This window comes from Rhinatrema bivittatum, chromosome 15, assembly GCF_901001135.1.
Source record: "Rhinatrema bivittatum chromosome 15, aRhiBiv1.1, whole genome shotgun sequence".
Taxonomy (NCBI): Eukaryota; Metazoa; Chordata; class Amphibia; order Gymnophiona; family Rhinatrematidae; genus Rhinatrema; species Rhinatrema bivittatum.
In genome coordinates, this window is record NC_042629.1 from 75,294,736 (window position 1) to 75,317,449 (window position 22,714).

Consider the following 22,714-nt stretch of genomic DNA (forward strand, 5'->3'; position numbering starts at 1 on the left):
GTGGTAAAGTATTTTTTGGTGATGGAGCTCAGTCTCATTTCTGCAATCTACGAACCACAATGCAGAAAGGTTCATTGGTTATCCAGCAGTTTCGATCACTTTGGTTCTGTTGCTTTATTGATAGCTTTGGTAAAACTGCCTTCGTTTTGGTGTCTTTGATTAAAATTGCTAGTCCTGGAAATATTTCTGTGGCTATTGAAAAGCATTTTGACAGATGTGAATAAGTCTGTGCCTGATGTTCAGGTCTGTAGGGGCAGCACAGAAAACATTCACCTTTGCTTCTCCATCCCTCAAGCCTGTTGTTTCAGGGACCGTTGGCACGTGTCGGTCAGCGATCCTCGCGTTAACGCTGTGAGCCTCCAGGCCCAGGCCATACGCTAAGGTTTATGTGCTTTCAGCACCCCAAATCTACCAGGCCTGCAAGCCCGACTGAAGGCTGCTTCAATCATATAATAATCCACCTTTTGTGATTTTCCATTGCAAAATATCCCATTCCTGAGCTGTGCTCTCTATGTATCTGATGCCACAGCTCCCTACCACTCCCTCAGATCCCCCTCTGCTTGAACCATGCTCTCTTGAGTTGAGATACTGTCCTTGTCTCCACAGGGGGTTGCTCCATTAATGCACCACCCTCTCTGTAAAGAAATATTTCCTTACATCTACCCCCATGACCCCTCGTTCTTTGGTGGTGGTATCTGAATGCCTCTCTCTTATCTCCGCGTCCCACCTTTCCTCCAGGGTGTACGTGGTTAGATCTTTACGGCGGTGTGTTGCGCGCTTTTCCGCTAACACGCAGTCTCACCCAGCCCCAGGCATCCTGTAGCTTGCAGATAAGATGGGAGCGGGGAGTGAGCCCCTGCAGTGTTTGGGAGCACAGGAGCCTCCATGACTCGGAGCTGTATGCGGCTGAGCACGATTCCTGGCCGCTCTGTGCCGATGGCATGTCGTAACTCTGGAGACGCCATCTCTCCTGCTCTGTGCCGATGGCATGTCGTAACTCTGGAGACGCCATCTCTCCCGCTCTGTGCCGATGGCATGTCGTAACTCTGGAGACGCCATCTCTCCCGCTTTGTGCCGATGGCATGTCGTAACTCTGGAGACGCCATCTCTCCCGCTCTGTGCCGATGGCATGTCGTAACTCTGGAGACGCCATCTCTCCCGCTCTGTGCCGATGGCATGTCCTAACTCTGGAGACGCCATCTCTCCCGCTCTGTGCCGATGGCATGTCCTAACTCTGGAGACGCCATCTCTCCCGCTCTGTGCCGATGGCATGTCCTAAGTCTGGAGACGCCATCTCTCCCGCTCTGTGCCGATGGCATGTCCCAACTCTGGAGACGCCATCTCTCCCGCTCTGTGCCGATGGCATGTCCCAACTCTGGAGACGCCATCTCTCCCGCTCTGTGCCGATGGCATGTCGTAAGTCTGGAGACGCCATCTCTCCCGCTCTGTGCCGATGGCATGTCGTAAGTCTGGAGACGCCATCTCTCCCGCTCTGTGCCGATGGCATGTCCTAAGTCTGGAGACGCCATCTCTCCCGCTCTGTGCCGATGGCATGTCCTAACTCTGGAGACGCCATCTCTCCCGCTCTGTGCCGATGGCATGTCCCAACTCTGGAGACGCCATCTCTCCCGCTCTGTGCCGATGGCATGTCCCAACTCTGGAGACGCCATCTCTCCCGCTCTGTGCCGATGGCATGTCCCAAGTCTGGAGACGCCATCTCTCCCGCTCTGTGCCGATGGCATGTCCTAAGTCTGGAGACGCCATCTCTCCCGCTCTGTGCCGATGGCATGTCCTAAGTCTGGAGACGCCATCTCTCCCGCTCTGTGCCGATGGCATGTCCTAAGTCTGGAGACGCCATCTCTTCTGCTCTGTGCCGATGGCATGTCCTAACTCTGGAGACGCCATCTCTCCCGCTCTGTGCCGATGGCATGTCCTAACTCTGGAGACGCCATCTCTCCCGCTCTGTGCCGATGGCATGTCCTAACTCTGGAGACGCCATCTCTTCTGCTCTGTGCCGATGGCATGTCCTAACTCTGGAGACGCCATCTCTCCCGCTCTGTGCCGATGGCATGTCCTAACTCTGGAGACGCCATCTCTTCTGCTCTGTGCCGATGGCATGTCCTAACTCTGGAGACGCCATCTCTCCCGCTCTGTGCCGATGGCATGTCCTAACTCTGGAGACGCCATCTCTTCTGGGCAGCCGGAAGCAGGTGGAAGAATAATTGCATCTAATTTCCTTCTCGTTACTGTGTCCTGGATTCAGTTTTATTTGACAGGGATGAAATGTGGTTGATGTTAAAAGCACAGATCTTCTAATCGTTCCTTTCCTTTGGAAGCGAGTGAGAAAGATTAGATGGGGGGTGAGGGGGCAGAGTGTTTCCTGGGAAAGGAAAAACCGGTGTGGATTAGTTACTTGCCTTTTGCAAATCCAAGCTGAAGGTTCGCCAGCCTAGAGATTTCCCTGCCCAATCTGCTCAGCAATTTCCCCACAGGTACAGAATAGGAGTTTGTGCCTCCGGTAATGCAGGGTGACGCGACTTGCCCGGGGTCACCCGGCTTCCCTGGTTCTCTGCCCGCTGCTCTGACCACTGAGCTGCAGGTTTACCGTGGAAGACGCCAAGCCGTATTCTCCGAATACCAGACTCAGTTTTTGTGCTGGAATTATTATAACTTGCATTTCATACGCACCGGATCCCGGCTGCAGCAGCAGCGTGGCCACGGCCCAGCAGACAAAGGCGAGGAGTGCACCCGCTGCGTGGTCTCGGCTCTTTGCAGCCTGAGGCCCGGTGGTCTAGGGCCGGTGATGGTGAGAGGTGGGTCCTGCCTGCAGACTGCATGGCTTCTCTTTCCAGCCGCCCGGACTCCCATGTGTGCACTGCGGGCCTCCAGCGTGTGCAGTCATCTTCCAGCTGAGGCTGGGTAAAGTAGGTTTTGCTTGGAAGGAACCACTCCTATAGGCTTTCAGTTTCTGAGCCAAAATAAATGTTTTTCACAAACAACAAAAAATGCGACTTTCTATTTTAAAGGGTTTGAAGCGTGAGGAAGGAAGAGCCAGACCTCTGGCGGTGTTAGGGTGCTCTGTGGTGGAGCGCTGATCCTCTCCTCAGCACATCCCATGCCGCTCGCAAGCTCGCTGGGCTGCACTGGACTTTTGGCAGGTGTGGCGCCTTTCTTATATGTAATGACCCGCTCCCTGGTTCCGGGCAGAGGACGTCTGGGTAACAACCTGAAGAGTAGGCATCTTGATCATGAGAGGGCAGGTTAAGCTGTTAGAGCAGACGGAGCTTCTTCGTTATGTAAGGCCTGGAAAGCAGAGCTGCTTGTGGTCCCTCTGCCAGGGAGAGTACAGAAGAGGTCCTGGGAGCACATCTCTCCCTCTTACATTTTAACTCTCTTCCACCCATCTCCAGAAGTGCGATCCCCGAGTCAGCTGGTACTAGAGGAAGCGTGACACGCACTCTCCTCATCGGGGTCTCTTGTCTCAGAATGGAAAGGGATTCAGCTCTGTGTTTCTGCCACTTAAACTCCCCTCATGCACCAGAGTTCTTCATGGCTCCCTACAGCTGGAACACCTGGAAAATAAAAATCTTCGAGATCCCTGCTGCCTGTGGAAATTGGTTTATGAATCGCCTCCGTTTTTGTATTATAGGGAAGCTGTGCACACATCTGGTTGTGCTGTGGTTTGTTACTGGAAAGGTTTCTAAAGTGATTCTTATTTATTTAGTGATTCTTATATACCGCGGCACGTATAGATATACATCACCTCGGTTTAAAGTAAGTGATGACTTCTTCTGGCTGCTTTGGGCAGTGTTTGGATGACAGATAGTTGTGCAGTAGAATATGCAGAGCTGGTAGCTGTGGCTCTGCCATGCTCACCGTGACCTCGCATCATTTCCCTCTTCCTATGCCTGTCTTGAAAGCCCAGTCCCTCTAATTCCCTTTTGCTCTGTGATGTGCCGGCGCGCTGCTGCGCTGAGCCTGAGAGCCTGTGCTCCTGGGTGTCTGTGATCCTCTGAGCTGCAGGGTAATGGTCTGGCTGAGGACGCTCCCTTTGGGGCGTTTCTGGCTCGGCGGTGGCTTAGGTCACAGATCTGGCGCAGGGCGCAGTCCCTCTAATTCCCTTCCCTTTTCTGCTGCGCTGAGCCTGAGAACCTGTGCTCCTGGGTGTCGGCGACCCTCTGAGCTGCAGGGTAATGGCCTGGCTGAGGCTGAGGATGCTCCCTTTGGGGCGTTTCTGGCTCGGCGCTGGCTTAGGTCACAGATCTGGCGCAGGGCGCAGTCCCTCTAATTCCCTTTCGCTCTGTGATGTGCCGGCGCGCTGCTGCGCTGAGGCTGAGAACCTGCGCTCCTGGGTGTCTGTGATTCTCTGAGCTGCAGGGTAATGGCCTGGCTGAGGCTGAGGACGCTCCCTTTGGGGTGTTTCTGGCTCGGCGCTGGCTTAGGTCACAGATCTGGCGCAGGGAGCTTTCGTGTCTGCTCGCTGGGCTGCGCTGTTGGTCGCCTCGGTCCAGGTGGGATAAAGCAGTAACGTGAAGCAGGGTCGCTGCGCGTGCTGGAGGCCTCTGAGCTGGAGTGGCCTCCGTCTCACACTCTGCAGGGAGGCTTCGGCCTATTCTGGTTTCTGAACCTCCTCCTCCCCGCCCCGGTGCATTGTGGGATTTGCAGTCCTTCCACTTTGGATCCAGACTGCCTGAGGGAAGGGGGAGTCAGAGAGCCTCCGGCAGCTGGCGCACTCGCCTATAAGCGCTAAAGTGTGTGGGAGTTGTAGTTTTCCACACCTCCTCTATTAAAGCAGCAGAATCCGTGGGGGGTGGGGGGGAGGGATTACTACTTCTGCAGAGCCCCCGGGGATATTTGGCTTGATTTAATGGTACGGTCTGATCCACAAATTGGGCTGAATCGTAGCTGGAGGACTGAGTAACGATGCGGCTGCTGAAGCAGGGTCAATCCCCCAAGCTTTCCTCGAGAAGGACCGTGCAGGGCTAGCACCCTGTGGGCCAAGGAAAAACCTTAGCGCCCTCTGGACCAAAGGATTGCTCCTTGGTGCTGGCGTTTTATTTGCGGCAGCGGATTTACAGAGCGGCGCGGAAACGCGCGGCTGTGCCCGGCGAGGGCGCGCGCCGGGAAACCCACAGGAGGGCGGGGAAGGCCTGATGAGACTTTACCGGAGAAAACCGCCACCTGCTCTGGGTTCTGTGCGCGCAACGTTTCCCGCAGGGGCAGGTTTCATTGCATCAAAATGTGTTGTTTTTTTTTAACAAGTACCTGAATTCCCAAACTTTTTTTTTGTAAGGCAACAGAAAAAAAAAAAGCTTAAGCACATTGGGACGGGTTTTGCTGATCTCTCGGCGGGGATCAGGGGGGTGGAATCGGTTTTCCCAGCGATCTGTGAGCAGTGTTTCTGAGGTTGAGGCCAGCGCTATTTATAACGTGGGCTTCGGGCCCAGCCCTTTTGAAATGGTGCAGGGATGGCGCTGGGACTCGTTACCACCCTGGTTTGTAATTGCCTCCTGGGAGAAGGTTTGCTTGGCAGCCAGCTCTCTCTCTCTCTCTCTCATGGAGTCCGTGTCGTCAGTCACCGAGGAGGTGGGCAGCAGAGCTCACAGACTCATGGGAATCCGACGGGAGCCACGTGTGGCCGCCTCTGCTGTGGTCCCAGCAGCTCAAATCTGCATCTGAGACCCCTGGAAAAACGAGTAATTTATTTCCTCTTGCAGAATAATCTCAGGTGGCTTTCAGTAAATCCCATTAGCTGATCCACTGGGGGCTACCGAGAGTAAACAAAAAGAAGAGCAGTGCACAAAAACCGTTTCTCTTGGCTGCTATTGCCCAGGAAGCTTCCGGGCTCCGTGCAGCATTACAAAACGCAAAGGGCATTGTAAGCGGCTTTGAGAACTGCTCCAGGGTATCTGCGCTACATCCTGCCCCGCATTTCTCTAGTTGGCAGGGGAAAGATGCCCAGAGGCGTAGGGAGAAAAAGAAGAGTATTCATGAAACATCTCAGCTGAGTTCAGAGTGCATGGAAGTAACACTGTACGTATAGCAGAGAGGTGGACGGACAGACAGACAGACAGAAGGAGCAGCTTGTTGAGGTCCAGGCCAGTGGTATTGCTTTGTGTAAGAGGTTTGGCCAGGTTTCTGGAGGACACAGACCCGTTAATGCTGTCACCCAGGTAGACTTGGGGTTCACCACTTCCTCCTGGAGATTTGCTGCTTCCGAGGGCGCCGGCCTGGCCGCTGTCGGCACAGGATGCCGGGCTCACTGGACCTTTGCTGGGACCCGGCTTGGCAGCCTTTATGTTTTTATGATCTAGGCTCAGAACCTTTTCACTCCAGAATCTGCTAAGAGGCTCTGGTGTGTCTGGGACGTTTCTGGCAGTGAGATGAGTTTTCTGGAGACTCGGACATTAGAGGGGAGAGCTGCCCTGAGAACACCCAGCTCAGTGCTGCTGCCGCCGCCGCCCCCTCCCAAGGTGATTATTTCGGTTCAAGAAGCAAAGGCATTTATGGCTCCGCTTCCTGAGGGATGACCCTGCTCTTCTGGGGGATTTTAACCCTTGCCTTTTACTGGCAGTGCATGGTGCCCCCCCCCCCCCCCCTGCTTGGCTCCTGGGGGTGCATGGTGCCCCCCCCCCCCCCCCGCTTGGCTCCTGGTCAGTGTTGGCGTGAGCTGCCTCACTTTTCCTCTTATGTTTGGCCCCTCCTAGCTGCCATTTTGGCCCTTGTTCCTTTAATCTTTTACAGAAGGGTGGGGCATGTTGTGTTTCATTCTTCTGCTTCCTGTTGCCACACGTGACCTCACACGTGACCTCACACGTGACTCTGTGACTTGAACATGTGGCTGCTCTTCTTGATGGGGTCTTTGCTGGGCGCTGGGGGCACCTCTCTCGATCGGGAGGAGGAATCGGTTGTGTCTCGGTGATTGGTTGTGTCTCGGTGATTGGTTGCCCACACGAGTACAGCAATTTTTCTATTTCCAGGAACCTGCGACTTTTCAGGGGGGGGGGGGAGTGGATCTGTGCTGGGGGGTCCCTCCTCTTATGGCGCCATGTCTTATTCCTTGGGTATGTGCCAATGATTACTTCTGTGTCAGCTTTCTTTTCTCCTCTCTTAATATTGTTGGATTGTGCTCCCGGTCAAATGGAGGAAACTCCTTGGTGAACTGCGAGAGCTTTTCTTCAGGAGACCCACCTGGGTGACGAGGAACACCAGACGCTGAAGCGAGAATGACTTGGCCGTGGTTGTTTTTCTTCCTTTACCTCCTGACAGAGGGGGATGACTATTTTTGATTAGTAAAAAGGTTAATTTTACGAAGGATAAATGTTACTCTGACCCTAATGGCTGTTATATTATTGTGGTGGGGGAATTACAGCGGGTAAAGGTGGTGCTTGTCAGTTTGTATGCCCCTAATGTATATTCCCATAGCTTTTTCTCTACAGCTTTGGAAGGGCATGCGGTGATTCTGGGTGGCCATTTCAATGTGGCAGATAACCCTTTGGTTGACTGCAAACCCACTAAGACAACCCCCCCCCCCCCCAAAAAAAAACAAACCCAAGCCGATCTGGGTGTGGGTTTCTTGTCCCAGGAGCTTCTGCTGGTAGATACCTGGCGAGTCCACTTTCTACTCTCATGTGCACAATGTGTCCTCACGGCTGGACTATGTTCTTATCTCTGAGTTTCTTTTCAATAAGTTGGTACCTAGTGAGATTCACAGCCTCCCTTTGTCTGATCTGTTCCTATGCCCCTGGGCCACTTTCGTTGGTCCATGCCCCCTTATCTGTATACCGACAAGTGCTTTATTGCTTTTCTTCGGGACAAATGGAAGGAATACGTTGAATTCAGTATGACACCTGGAATCGACCCTCTGCTGTTTTGGAGAGTGGCCAAGGCTGTCATGAGGGGTCACAGCTTACCATACGCACACCAAACGAGACAGGAATGGTGACATTTTGGACCTATTAAAAAGATAATGGCACTGCGCAGAGAATACATCAGGCACCTTAGTCCGGCTACTAAAATGTGTCTAGAGGCGGCCCGTAGGGACCTTAATAATTTGCTAGATTTTAAGGCACGGCAGAACATCTTGTATCGTAAGTACAAACTGTATCAATGGGGAAGTAAATCTGGCAAATTGATGGTTAGATTGGTAAACTCTGTGGGTCACTGTAAAGGGCTCCTCGCCCATATTGAGGATAAATCATTGAATCTCACTACTACTCCTTTAATATCCAGAGCTTTTGTTTGTTTCCTTTTATAGGTCCTTGTATACACCTGGACCTGTTAACAACCAAGCCTATCGAGCTTTCTTTCAGGATTTGGAGCTACCAGAGTTCAGCACACGCGTGCAAGAGTTGTTAGCAATGCCTCTTCAGGGGGCTATTCAGCGATTGAAGCTTCTAAAAGCATCAGGGCCTGATGGGCTCGGACCGGAGTTTTACAAGTTAATGGGTGATCTCCCTCTCACCCCTTTAAAGAAGATGTTCTATGCTGCGCGAGAGCGGGGGAGTTTGATACCTTGCCACAATAATTTTGCTCCCCAAGCCAGAAAAGGACCCGACCTTGATTCAGACTTATAGACCCATCTCCCTTCTTAACCAAGATATTCAATTGTTGACTGCTGTTTTGGCCAGTGGGTGAACTCTGTGATAGCGGAGGTAGTTGCTCAGGATCAAGCAGGCTTTGTTAAGGGCAGGCTCTCCAACTCTAACCTCTTAAAAACGCTGTTGCTAGCACTTTCTTCTTTGCCTGGTAGTTGTAATGATCTTCTTGTCAGCTTTGACTGAAAAGGCATTCGGCCGCATGGAATGGCCAAGCTTACTGTCGATACGCAACTGTTTTGGGTTTAGCGATTCTATGCTGTCCTGGGTTAAATTGTTATAGAAGTCACCACAGGCCCAGTTACTGGTGAATGGGACGCTCTTGGAGGTATTTCTTTTGGGTAGGGCCACCAGGGTATGGCTGTCCCCTCTCTCCTTTAGTTGTCCTTGCTCTCGAACGGTTGGTGGCTAAATTACGAACTCTGCGTTCCTTTCATGGTATTAAGATTCAGACTAAGGCGGTCTGGTTAAGTCTCTTTGTGGATGATATGCTACTCTACGTGGGAAACCTAATTGAGAGTTTAGGGGCTATTATGGGTGTTATAGACCATTTTGGTGTGTTTTTTCGGGTATCCGGATCAACTTTGGAAGATCTGTGGTGTTCCGTTATCTCCTACTTTGCAGTCAGGTTGGGATGGTCCCTTTCCATTGGTCTGGGCTGGGTCTTATTTTCGCTATCTGGGTATTCAGGTAACGTGCACTGTCGAGGAGCTTTATGCTCTTAATATTGACACTGTTTTGCATGGTACTTGGGTCTTACTGTTGCGTAGGAAGGCTCTCCCTCTTTCTGTGCTGGGTCGGTGAGCCTTGGTCAGATGGTGGTCCTTCCTAAATTTCTTTACCCATTGCAAATGCTGCCCTTATGGCTTAAGTCCTCGACTGTTCGGGCTTACCGCTCTATGGTAAGCTCTTTTATTTGGCATAATAAAAGGACGCGGGTAGCTTTGATGTGCTGCGGTTGGACAGGAGATTTGGTGGGGTTGCTCTCCCAGATTTATGCATCTATAATGCTGCTAGTCTCCTTTGTCATTTGCAAGAGTGGGCATCTAACTGTCCCAAATTTGATGCAGAGGGCCTAATGTCTGCTTGCCCGTTTTCCCTAAAAGCTGAAAGCAGGTCACGACACAATTGAGCCACCTTTCCACAGCAGCTGTGAATCGTCCCTTCTTCGAATGTTCGTGACATTTCCCGTAAAGTTTTCCTTTCTCGCATTTGCTGAAGTCCTGTGTGGGCACAGGTGTCCTCGCTTTCCACATTGAGTAGTGCATCATGAGGCCTTTGGCCTGGGGGAGCGTGGCGGGTCCGTGTCTGGAATCTTTGGCGAGGGGGAGCGTTGCGGGTCCGTGTCTGGAATCTTTGGCGAGGGGGAGCACGGCGGGTCCGTGTCTGGAATCTTTGGCGAGGGGGAGCGCAGCGGGTCCGTGTCTGGAATCTTTGGCGAGGGGGAGCGCGGCGGGTCCGTGTCTGGAATCTTTGGCGAGGGGGAGCGCGGCGGGTCCGTGTCTGGAATCTTTGGCCTGGGGGAGTGTGGCGGGTCCGTGTCTGGAATCTTTGGCGAGGGGGAGCGCGGCGGGTCCGTGTCTGGAATCTTTGGCGAGGGGGAGCGCGGCGGGTCCGTGTCTGGAATCTTTGGCCTGGGGGAGCGTGGCGGGTCCGTGTCTGGAATCTTTGGCCTGGGGGAGCGTGGCGGGTCCGTGACTGGAATCTTTGGTTTGGAATCTGAAGGTTAGAAACTAGTTTCCCACGATCAGGTCTCCAGATGTTGGCTTACCAAAATGACAGAGAGCTGCCACGTAATGAATGAGGCAGCCCAGTGCCACAGGCAGCAGCTTCCTTTACTCGTTTTCAGAGCAGATTACAAGTCAGTTGAAGGGAATCCCGATTTGCTGCAATCCCACAGAGAATAGAAGCTGGTGCATTCCCTGGATGCATCTGTCAGGCCACTGAAAGTGAGAGCCCCCCAGTGCCTGAAACCAGGAGCTCACCCCCTCCGAGGCTTGTGGCAGGCTTCTCAGGAGCTCTGCTGCGTTTTCTTAGAAGCTCAGTCATGTCTGCTGGATTCTGAGAGGCCGATATTGGATTCTCCACCAAAACGCAGGGGGACACAGGATAAATATGCCGGAGAACGGGAGGGTAGTGCATGAGTTAACAGTGCAGCGTTTTACCATCTCACTGCTCAAGGAAAACACAATTAAACCAGACAGAGCAACAGGGGAGCTCTTGTTTTGTGTTGATGGTAGCAAGCTATAATTTTTCCTTTCATTCGTGTAGTTGTGTTTGGTGTCCTATTAGGATGGCTTTGTGAGTGGAGAATTGGAGAGTTTTTTTGACCGGCACTGTGTCCCAATGCATACTGGGAATTGTAGTCCTAATATTCCCAGAGTGCTTTGGGAATGCAGTTCTGAACCAGAATAGAAAGGAATATGGGGGGCTGCTCTAGTGAGCCCTGGGATGGTGAGCAGCACTGATGGACATTATATAGCACCTGCCTGGGTGCTGCTGCTGCAGGGGGCTGGGTGGAGCTGCTGGCGCTGTGCCCTGCACCTATGAAAGGCTGGAGGCAGAGGAGAGATACAAAAAGAAAAAAGGGACACAGGGAAAAATAATATTTTGACCTGGCTTATAAAAATGATGGCTGGCATCCAAGCTTTCTGAATAATTTTCCACCCCTATGCTGTACAGTTGTTTTGTGACCTGGCTCTTTCCTCCTGCTCCTGGGGGCCGGGCTCTGGTGCTGTGAGCCTTGGGTGATGATGACCCCGGGATTCCCGCTTCCAGCGACCTTCATTCCATTCTCGACCTGGGATCATGCAGCCATGAGCTCTAATTCCAGCCACCAGCTCTCGCCAGCTCCTTCCGCCCCTCCAGCTGCATCCCCATGCAGACCTCCACCGGCTCTGCTACTGGGCCAACCCACGCTTAACAGTTCAAACACCTCAGCCGCCTCTGGGGTGGAGAACTTGCCTGCTGGTAAAATCTGAGGAGAGAAGCAAAGTTTAACTTGTCAAAAGCTTCAGCAATAGAAAAATCTTTTTATTTCGGAGGATCCTCAGGGGCTTTCTCAATGAGACCATTAACAGATGTTAATGGTCTCCTGACGTGGACATCCAATATACAATATCAAACAAATTAGTATAATCAAGACCACGAGGTATCCAAAATAACAGCAGATACATTCTAAGAGCAAAAATCAGCTTTTCAGAAAACAGTAGAAGACTGTAAATGCAAAACTGATTGGAAGTGGGCCTCATCAGTCGCTAGCTTGATGTCATGCAGAGGGGCAGGTTGTATTCTGTCCGTCTGTATATCTGTAGCGGGCATGTTTAATGACATGGGACGGATAGCCAGTTTGTTGAAAATTATAAAAACCTCTGATGACTCTGAGCCTGTACCAAGCAGTCAGACCGACCGGGATATTATCGCTTAAAAAGTGCGGTTGGCAGCTACTGTAAGAGAGCAGAAGTAGAAAACCTGCCAGTGTTGATTGAAGTTTGATAGGAGTGACTATGAGAATGGTGTGCATGCATTACATCAAACTGCTGATTGTAATGTGATAGGAGTGACTATGAGAATGGAGTGCATGCATTACATCAAGCTGCTGATTGTAATGTGATAGGAGTGACTATGAGAATGGCGTGCATGCATTACATCAAGCTGCTGATTGTAATGTGATAGGAGTGACTATGAGAATGGCGTGCATGCATTACATCAAGCTGCTGATTGTAATGTGATAGGAGTGACTATGAGAATGGTGTGCATGCATTACATCAAACTGCTGATTGTAATGTGATAGGAGTGACTATGAGAATGGAGTGCATGCATTACATCAAGCTGCTGATTGTAATGTGATAGGAGTGACTATGAGAATGGCGTGCATGCATTACATCAAGCTGCTGATTGTAATGTGATAGGAGTGACTATGAGAATGGCGTGCATGCATTACATCAAGCTGCTGATTGTAATGTGATAGGAGTGACTATGAGAATGGCGTGCATGCATTACATCAAGCTGCTGATTGTAATGTGATAGGAGTGAGTATGAGAATGGCGTGCATGCATTACATCAAGCTGCTGATTGAAGTTTGATAGGAGTGACTATGAGAATGGCGTGCATGCATTACATCAAGCTGCTGATTGTAATGTGATAGGAGTGACTGTGAGAATGGCGTGCATGCATTACATCAAGCTGCTGATTGTAATGTGATAGGAGTGACTATGAGAATGGCGTGCATGCATTACATCAAGCTGCTGATTGTAATGTGATAGGAGTGACTATGAGAATGGCGTGCGTGCATTACATCAAGCTGCTGATTGTAATGTGATAGGAGTGACTATGAGAATGGCGTGCATGCATTACATCAAGCTGCTGATTGTAATGTGATAGGAGTGACTGTGAGAATGGCGTGCATGCATTACATCAAGCTGCTGATTGTAATGTGATAGGAGTGACTATGAGAATGGCGTGCATGCATTACATCAAGCTGCTGATTGTAATGTGATAGGAGTGACTGTGAGAATGGCGTGCATGCATTACATCAAGCTGCTGATTGTAATGTGATAGGAGTGACTATGAGAATGGCGTGCATGCATTACATCAAGCTGCTGATTGTAATGTGATAGGAGTGACTATGAGAATGGCGTGCATGCATTACATCAAGCTACTGATTGTAATGTGATAGGAGTGACTGTGAGAATGGCGTGCATGCATTACATCAAGCTGCTGATTGTAATGTGATAGGAGTGACTATGAGAATGGCGTGCATGCATTACATCAAGCTGCTGATTGTAATGTGATAGGAGTGACTGTGAGAATGGCGTGCATGCATTACATCAAGCTGCTGATTGTAATGTGATAGGAGTGACTATGAGAATGGCGTGCATGCATTACATCAAGCTGCTGATTGTAATGTGATAGGAGTGACTATGAGAATGGCGTGCATGCATTACATCAAGCTACTGATTGTAATGTGATAGGAGTGACTGTGAGAATGGCGTGCATGCATTACATCAAGCTGCTGATTGTAATGTGATAGGAGTGACTATGAGAATGGGAGTGCATGCATTACATCAAGCTGCTGATTGTAATGTGATAGGAGTGACTATGAGAATGGCGTGCATGCATTACATCAAGCTGCTGATTGTAATGTGATAGGAGTGACTGTGAGAATGGCGTGCATGCATTACATCAAGCTGCTGATTGTAATGTGATAGGAGTGACTGTGAGAATGGCGTGCATGCATTACATCAAGCTGCTGATTGTAATGTGATAGGAGTGACTATGAGAATGGGAGTGCATGCATTACATCAAGCTGCTGATTGTAATGTGATAGGAGTGACTGAGAATGGCGTGCATGCATTACATCAAGCTACTGATTGTAATGTGATAGGAGTGACTATGAGAATGGCGTGCATGCATTACATCAAGCTGCTGATTGTAATGTGATAGGAGTGACTGTGAGAATGGCGTGCATGCATTACATCAAGCTGCTGATTGTAATGTGATAGGAGTGACTATGAGAATGGGAGTGCATGCATTACATCAAGCTGCTGATTGTAATGTGATAGGAGTGACTATGAGAATGGCGTGCATGCATTACATCAAGCTGCTGATTGTAATGTGATAGGAGTGACTATGAGAGTGGCGTGCATGCATTACATCAAGCTGCTGATTGTAATGTGATAGGAGTGACTATGAGAATGGCGTGCATGCATTACATCAAGCTGCTGATTGTAATGTGATAGGAGTGACTATGAGAGTGGCGTGCATGCATTACATAAAGCTGCTGATTGTAATGTGATAGGAGTGACTATGAGAATGGAGTGCAGGCATTACATCAAGCTGCTGATTGTAATGTGATAGGAGTGACTGAGAATGGCGTGCGTGCATTACATCAAGCTGCTGATTGTAATGTGATAGGAGTGACCATGAGAATGGAGTGCATGCAATACATCAAGCTGCTGATTGTAATGTGATAGGAGTGACTATGAGAATGGCGTGCATGCATTACATCAAGCTGCTGATTGTAATGTGATAGGAGTGACTATGAGAATGGCGTGCATGCATTACATCAAGCTGCTGATTGTAATGTGATAGGAGTGACTATGAGAATGGCGTGCATGCATTACATCAAGCTGCTGATTGTAATGTGATAGGAGTGACTATGAGAATGGGAGTGCATGCATTACATCAAGCTGCTGATTGTAATGTGATAGGAGTGACTATGAGAATGGCGTGCATGCATTACATCAAGCTGCTGATTGTAATGTGATAGGAGTGACTGAGAATGGCGTGCGTGCATTACATCAAGCTGCTGATTGTAATGTGATAGGAGTGACTATGAGAATGGCGTGCGTGCATTACATCAAGCTGCTGATTGTAATGTGATAGGAGTGACTATGAGAATGGCGTGCGTGCATTACATCAAGCTGCTGATTGTAATGTGATAGGAGTGAGTATGAGAATGGCGTGCGTGCATTACATCAAACTGCTGATTGTAATGTGATAGGAGTGACTATGAGAATGGCGTGCATGCATTACATCAAGCTGCTGATTGTAATGTGATAGGAGTGACTGAGAATGGCGTGCGTGCATTACATCAAGCTGCTGATTGTAATGTGATAGGAGTGACTATGAGAATGGCGTGCGTGCATTACATCAAGCTGCTGATTGTAATGTGATAGGAGTGACTATGAGAATGGCGTGCGTGCATTACATCAAGCTGCTGATTGTAATGTGATAGGAGTGACTATGAGAATGGCGTGCATGCATTACATCAAGCTGCTGATTGTAATGTGATAGGAGTGACTATGAGAGTGGCGTGCATGCATTACATCAAGCTGCTGATTGTAATGTGATAGGAGAGACCATGAGAATGGAATGCATGCATTACATCAAGCTGCTGATTGTAATGTGATAGGAGTGACTATGAGAATGGCGTGCGTGCATTACATCAAGCTGCTGATTGTAATGTGATAGGAGTGACTATGAGAATGGCGTGCATGCATTACATCAAGCTGCTGATTGTAATGTGATAGGAGTGACTATGAGAGTGGCGTGCATGCATTACATCAAGCTGCTGATTGTAATGTGATAGGAGAGACCATGAGAATGGAATGCATGCATTACATCAAGCTGCTGATTGTAATGTGATAGGAGTGACCGTGAGAATGGAGTGCATGCATTACATCAAGCTGCTGATTGTAATGTGATAGGAGTGACTGTGAGAATGGCGTGCATGCATTACATCAAGCTGCTGATTGTAATGTGATAGGAGTGACTATGAGAGTGGCGTGCATGCATTACATCAAGCTGCTGATTGTAATGTGATAGGAGTGACCATGAGAATGGAATGCATGCATTACATCAAGCTGCTGATTGTAATGTGATAGGAGTGACTGTGAGAATGGAGTGCATGCATTACATCAAGCTGCTGATTGTAATGTGATAGGAGTGACCGTGAGAATGGAGTGCATGCATTACATCAAGCTGCTGATTGTAATGTGATAGGAGTGACTGTGAGAATGGAGTGCATGCATTACATCAAGCTGCTGATTGTAATGTGATAGGAGTGACTGAGAATGGTGTGCATGCATTACATCAAGCTGCTGATTGTAATGTGATAGGAGTGACTGTGAGAATGGAGTGCATGCATTACATCAAGCTGCTGATTGTAATGTGATAGGAGTGACTGTGAGAATGGAGTGCATGCATTACATCAAGCTGCTGATTGTAATGTGATAGGAGTGACTATGAGAATGGAGTGCATGCATTACATCAAGCTGCTGATTGTAATGTGATAGGAGTGACTATGTGAATGGAGTGCATGCATTACATCAAGCTGCTGATTGTAATGTGATAGGAGTGACTATGAGAATGGAGTGCATGCATTACATCAAGCTGCTGATTGTAATGTGATAGGAGTGACTGTGAGAATGGAGTGCATGCATTACATCAAGCTGCTGATTGTAATGTGATAGGAGTGACTATGAGAATGGAGTGCATGCATTACATCAAGCTGCTGATTGTAATGTGATAGGAGTGACCATGAGAATGGCGTGCATGCATTACATCAAACTGCTGATTGTAATTTAAGACGAGGCCCACTTCTCATCACTTACTGCACTTTTTACTGATTTGTAGGCCTTACATTTGTAGTTTTTGCGGTTTGGTTGTCCCTGCTTGGTCATGTGACCTGGCGGGTTTTGTAAAGCCGTGTAAATGATGTAGCGGGAGAAACGCTCCTGCCCTAGTGAGTTTAGAAATGTCCTGAATTTGTCTAAGCCTTGGTAACTTGGGTTTTCTTCATCCTCTGTTTTTAGCCTGATCATTTTTGCTTATATTCTAAAAACGCCACGAAGCTGCTGTATTACAGTTGGGTAAACTGGGACAGAATAAAGCAGCTTGTCCATGCTCACTCAGAGAGAGTCACGGGCAGAGCTGGAATTAACTTTCTGGGTAAGCTGCGTAAATGTTCTGGGAAGCAACGTGCCGGTCGTGAAGTCGGCTTCTGCATGGGCAGAGGGTGCCCAGCGTGGCTGCAGCTTTTATTAGCGTCCGTGAGCTCTGAGCCAAGCAAGCTCTGCAGAATGAGTTGGCGGTGATGCTGTCTCTCTCGCTCTTGTGTTTTCCAGGGTTGTCAAGGAAGAGATCTCCGACGAGAATGCAAGGCTCCCGTGCTTCAATGGCAGAGTGGTCTCCTGGGTACGTGTCCCCCTACCTCTTCACATCACACCCTCTGCTTTTTTTTCTATTGGTCAGGCGGCCGCTGTACAGCGAGGCACCTAAAGTGCCACAGAAGCCAATGAGAGGCAGAACGCAGGCGGCAAGAGGGCTAGAGTCTGAGGCCTGTGAGGGGAACTTGATTGTAGACGCATTTAATGCTTTAAATAAAGTAAAATGCATGCACCCACTCGTATGCACAGGTTTCTTGGTTCTCTTATGCAGGCACAGAGGCTTGGCTTTAGTTATCGCCCGTGCAGGCCCCCTTCCCTCTGCAGTCATCCTTTCTCGACAGCCTTGGCCGCCTTCTGCTCCCCTGCACTGAGGTAGCAGCCAGGTCACAGGACTTCCTGCGATAAATGTGCATGGGGGCTGATGGGCAGAGACGTGGGGGGTATTCAGCACCAGCGCCTCGGAGCTCGCTGCAGGGCCTGTTCCCCCCTCTTCCCTACCGACCCGGTGGAGCAATTGATAAACCGGTTGGTTTGTTCCATAGAGAGGCAGCGAGCGCTGTGATGCTGGGGCAGTGACCTTGCATGAACTGTGCCTGAAATGGACCCTTCCCACCGTGCACAAAACCCTCTCTAAATGGCAGCTCCGGTCCTGGAGGACTGCAGACAGGTCAGGTTTCCAAGCAAACCCAATTATGCCAATGAACTGGCTTCAGAAGCTAAAATGTATGCAAAATGCCTCTCGAATATGCATTACAATTATCTTGAAAGCGAGGACAGCTGGCAGTTCTTGAGGAGCTGTTCTAGGAGTGAGGTCGTGGCTCAGGTTTACGAATTTGCTGTTTCCAGAAAGGTTTTTTTTTATGGGGGAGGGGTGCAGGGGGAGCTTTTGCTTGCTGCTTGTGACCTGGTATTTTCCTCCTGCCCTGCTCTGTTTCCAGCTCAGACACATTTAGCACCAGGAGCCTTCGTTCACCACCACTGCAGCAGCACTGCTTCCCAGCCCGGGCTTCCTGCGGTCACAGGCCCTGCATCCACAGCATCGCATGGCAGTGCACGGCTGCTGGCCCGGCCCTGCATTTACATTATAATGGACCCCGGAGCGTCTTCCTGCTCCTGTGGGCTTCTGGCTGAAGTGAAATGTTCCCCTGCAGGGGCTGTGCCGTTACACGTCCGCAAGCCCTTTACTGCACTGGTGCCCTCCGCCATGGCAGTCCCAGTCCCCTGGCTGAGGGGCACAGACCACAGCTCACTCTGGATGTGTGAAATGGCCAGGGGTGGCTCACAGTGACTCCGGCCTCCGCCGGCCCGATGTGAGTCTTCTGCTTGCAGTGCCATGTGGCCAGCCCCGGCTTATTTTCATAAATAGACGCTGAAGGTTGCAGAGATGTGCAGTGGTTGCCTAAGGGGATTTTTTTACGACACAGTGCAGTTGCACCATTGACACCTTCCTTCCATAGTTGTAGGGAAAGGCAGGCGTGTGTGGTGCGGGAATTGATGGTTTTCCTTGGTAGCAGGGTCACGTAAAGATCCTGATGGCCGCTGTAGGTATTGCTGAAGAGTTATTGTCGTGGATTCAGTGCTTGTATGGATGGAGGATGCTGAGGGCTGGTAGGTTCTGTTTCCAGCCTTCTCCATTTCATTTGCTTTCCTTCAGTTTCCCTTGCTAAAAGGCAGGAATAAAATGAGAAAAAAAAAATAGTAAAAGAAAAATGAACTGAACGTTTTCCCCATTCAGACCCTTAGAATAAAGTCGTGACGCAGTTACGATGGCAGAAAAAGAGCAAATGATCCAGCAAGTTTCTTATGCTAGCAGCTGCCGCTCCGTTCCAGTTACCCCCAAGCTTTGTGATGATAGTAGCAATATTTACAATCCAAACCAAGCAAGTGTCAAACCCATAACAAAACTACTGCTAGCGACGCTTTCACAGGGTGAGCAGCCTTCCTGATATTTCAGACACTGCTGCTGCTTGAATGTGCTTTGCTTTTGGACTTGGCCGTAGAAGCAGCCCCGAGCTTTGTCCCTAATGTTGTCTGAATCCAAGCCCCTTTCTCGGAGAGCGATGTTGTAGTTGTGCCAGAAAGAGCTAATTGGTTAAGGGTAGTGATCCCATGCCTTCTGTTCAGGGAGGTGCATGGGGGTAACTGCGATAGCAATGGGGAAGGGTATCAGTGCTGCACCTGTGACCACGCGGGCGGTACTGGGGGTCCCCATCACTTTGGGCACTGGGAGCCATAAGAGGAAGCGCTGCTGATTTAGGATCCTGCTCTCCCCTGCTTTCTTTTTCAGCTGGTCCTGGCAGAAAGCTCTCACTCGGATGCCGTATCTCAGTGCACAGAAAGCCACACGGATCTCCCACCGCCCATCGAGAGAACGGGAGGCATCGGGGACTCGCGGCCTCCGTCTTTTCAGTAAGGACGTCTTCCAGTTGCATGCACCTTCTGTCTCTTTCAGTCCCTCGCTATCCTTCCCCCGTTGTCCTCTTATCTTTCTGCCATTGTGAGAGCAGACTCTGGGCGAGAGAAGGCTGATCATGAAGTTACGTGTGAGAGCAGACTCTGGGCAGGAGAGGGCTGATCATGAAGACACATGTGAGAGCAGACTCTGGGCAGGAGAGGGCTGATCATGAAGCTACATGTGAGAGCAGAATCTGGGCGGGAGAGGGCTGATCATGAAATTACGTGCGAGAGCAGACTCTGGGCGGGAGAGGGCTGATCATGAAGTTACGTGCGAGAGCAGACTCTGGGCGGGAGAGGGCTGATCATGAAGTTACATGCGAGAGCAGACTCTGGGCGGGAGAGGGCTGATCATGAAGCTACGTGCGAGAGCAGACTGTGGGCGGGAGAGGGCTGATCATGAAGTTACATGCGAGAGCAGACTCTGGGTGGGAGAGGGCTGATCATGAAGTTACATGCGAGAGCAGACTCTGGGCGAGAGAGGGCTGATCATGAAGTTACGTGTGAGAGCAGGAGAGGGCTGATCATGAAGTTACATGCGAGAGCAGACTCTGGGTGGGAGAGGGCTGATCATAAAGTTACATGTGAGAGCAGACTCTGGGCGAGAGAGGGCTGATCATAAAGTTACATGCGAGAGCAGACTCTGGGCGAGAGAGGGCTGATCATGAAGTTACGTGTGAGAGCAGACTCTGGGCAGGAGAGGGCTGATCATGAAGACACATGTGAGAGCAGAATCTGGGCGGGAGAGGGCTGATCATGAAATTACGTGCGAGAGCAGACTCTGGGCGGGAGAGGGCTGATCATGAAGTTACGTGCGAGAGCAGACTCTGGGCGGGAGAGGGCTGATCATGAAGTTACGTGCGAGAGCAGACTCTGGGCGGGAGAGGGCTGATCATGAAGCTACGTGCGAGAGCAGACTCTGGGCGGGAGAGGGCTGATCATGAAGTTACATGCGAGAGCAGACTCTGGGTGGGAGAGGGCTGATCATGAAGTTACATGCGAGAGCAGACTCTTGGCGAGAGAGGGCTGATCATGAAGTTACGTGTGAGAGCAGGAGAGGGGTGATCATGAAGTTACATGCGAGAGCAGACTCTGGGTGGGAGAGGGCTGATCATAAAGTTACATGCGAGAGCAGACTCTGGGCGAGAGAGGGCTGATCATAAAGTTACATGCGAGAGCAGACTCTGGGCGAGAGAGGGCTGATCATGAAGTTACGTGTGAGAGCAGGAGAGGGCTGATCATGAAGTTACATGTGAGAGCAGACTCTGGGCAGGAGAGGGCTGATCATGAAGACATGTGAGAGCAGACTCTGGGCGGGAGAGGGCTGATCATGAAGCTACATGCGAGAGCAGACTCTGGGCGGGAGAGGGCTGATCATGAAGTTACATGCGAGAGCAGACTCTGGGCGGGAGAGGGCTGATCATGAAGCTACATGCGAGAGCAGACTCTGGGCGGGAGAGGGCTGATCATGAAGTTACATGCGAGAGCAGACTCTGGGCGGGAGAGGGCTGATCATGAAGCTACATGCGAGAGCAGACTCTGGGCGGGAGAGGGCTGATCATGAAGTTTCATGTGAGAGCAGACTCTGGGCGGGAGAGGGCTGATCATGAAGCTACATGCGAGAGCAGACTCTGGGCGGGAGAGGGCTGATCATGAAGTTACATGCCAGACAAGCAGAGGTAATATTCAGAGAAGATGTTCTGAGTGGGCTGTAAGAACCTTGTGGTCAGTATCTTTTCAGTACAAGGCACATTGTCCTCTGTAAAGTAATTATTTTATGGCATATTTGCAATGCTGGAGAGTTCCATCGGCTTTGCTGCAGGCCTTGCACCGCTCTCCTGTCCTGCCGTTTGCTTCGCAGGGCTGGGTGCAGTCAGGAGTGCGCCGCACACAGCGGTCTGAGGCAGCCTTATCAGTTGTGTCCGAATATCGAGACGTTCTGGGGCATAACGTTCCGCGTTTCCGAACGAAGGCGCAAGCTCTGGGCATTATGGGCCGTGCTGATTATTTGCAAATTTCTGGAAGGTTTGACCTCTGCCCCTAGATTCACAGCATGCATGAGGAATGCTCCCCAATACCCCCAGGCGCTCCTTTTCAGACTGCTAGGCGTAGGGGCGCAGCTTCGGACGGCTGAAAATCCATCTCCCTGTGTGGAGAAGGTACAGAGAAGGGCGACCAAAATGATAAAGGGGATGGAACAGCTCCGAGGTGCGACCTCATCTTGGGGATTATCAGGAAAGGAATGGAGAATATCCTAATGCCTCTGTGCCGCTCCGAGGTGCGACCTCATCTTGGGGATTATCAGGAAAGGAATGGAGAATATCCTAATGCCTCTGTGTCGCTCCGAGGTGCCACCTCATCTTGGGGATTATCAGGAAAGGAATGGAGAATAATATCCTAATGCCTCTGTGTCGCTCCGAGGTGCGACCTCATCTTGGGGATTATCAGGAAAGGAATGGAGAATATCCTAATGCCTCTGTGCCGCTCCGAGGTGCGACCTCATCTTGGGGATTATCAGGAAAGGAATGGAGAATAATATCCTAATGCCTCTGTGTCGCTCCGAGGTGCGACCTCATCTTGGGGATTATCAGGAAAGGAATGGAGAATATCCTAATGCCTCTGTGCCGCTCCGAGGTGCGACCTCATCTTGGGGATTATCAGGAAAGGAATGGAGAATATCCTAATGCCTCTGTGTCGCTCCGAGGTGCGACCTCATCTTGGGGATTATCAGGAAAGGAATGGAGATTATCCTAATGCCTCTGTGTCGCTCCGAGGTGCGACCTCATCTTGGGGATTATCAGGAAAGGAATGGGGAATAATATCCTAATGCCTCTGTGTCGCTCCGAGGTGTGACCTCATCTTGGGGATTATCAGGAAAGGAATGGAGATTATCCTAATGCCTCTGTGTCGCTCCGAGGTGCGACCTCATCTTGGGGATTATCAGGAAAGGAATGGGGAATAATATCCTAATGCCTCTGTGCCGCTCCGAGG

General features: G+C 50.4%; 1 protein-coding gene across 4 annotated transcripts in view; it reads left to right on the top strand.

Moving 5' to 3' along the window:
- The window catches only part of DVL1 (dishevelled segment polarity protein 1), a 97,542-nt gene that overhangs the window by 16,213 nt on the left and 58,615 nt on the right, over nt 1-22,714 (top strand). For all 4 annotated transcript variants that reach the window (XM_029578348.1, XM_029578349.1, XM_029578350.1 and 1 more), the window contains exons 2-3: nt 17,228-17,297; nt 19,557-19,678. In XM_029578348.1, coding sequence (XP_029434208.1) covers nt 17,228-17,297; nt 19,557-19,678 — 192 coding nt within the window. The remainder of the gene's footprint in view (nt 1-17,227; nt 17,298-19,556; nt 19,679-22,714) is intronic.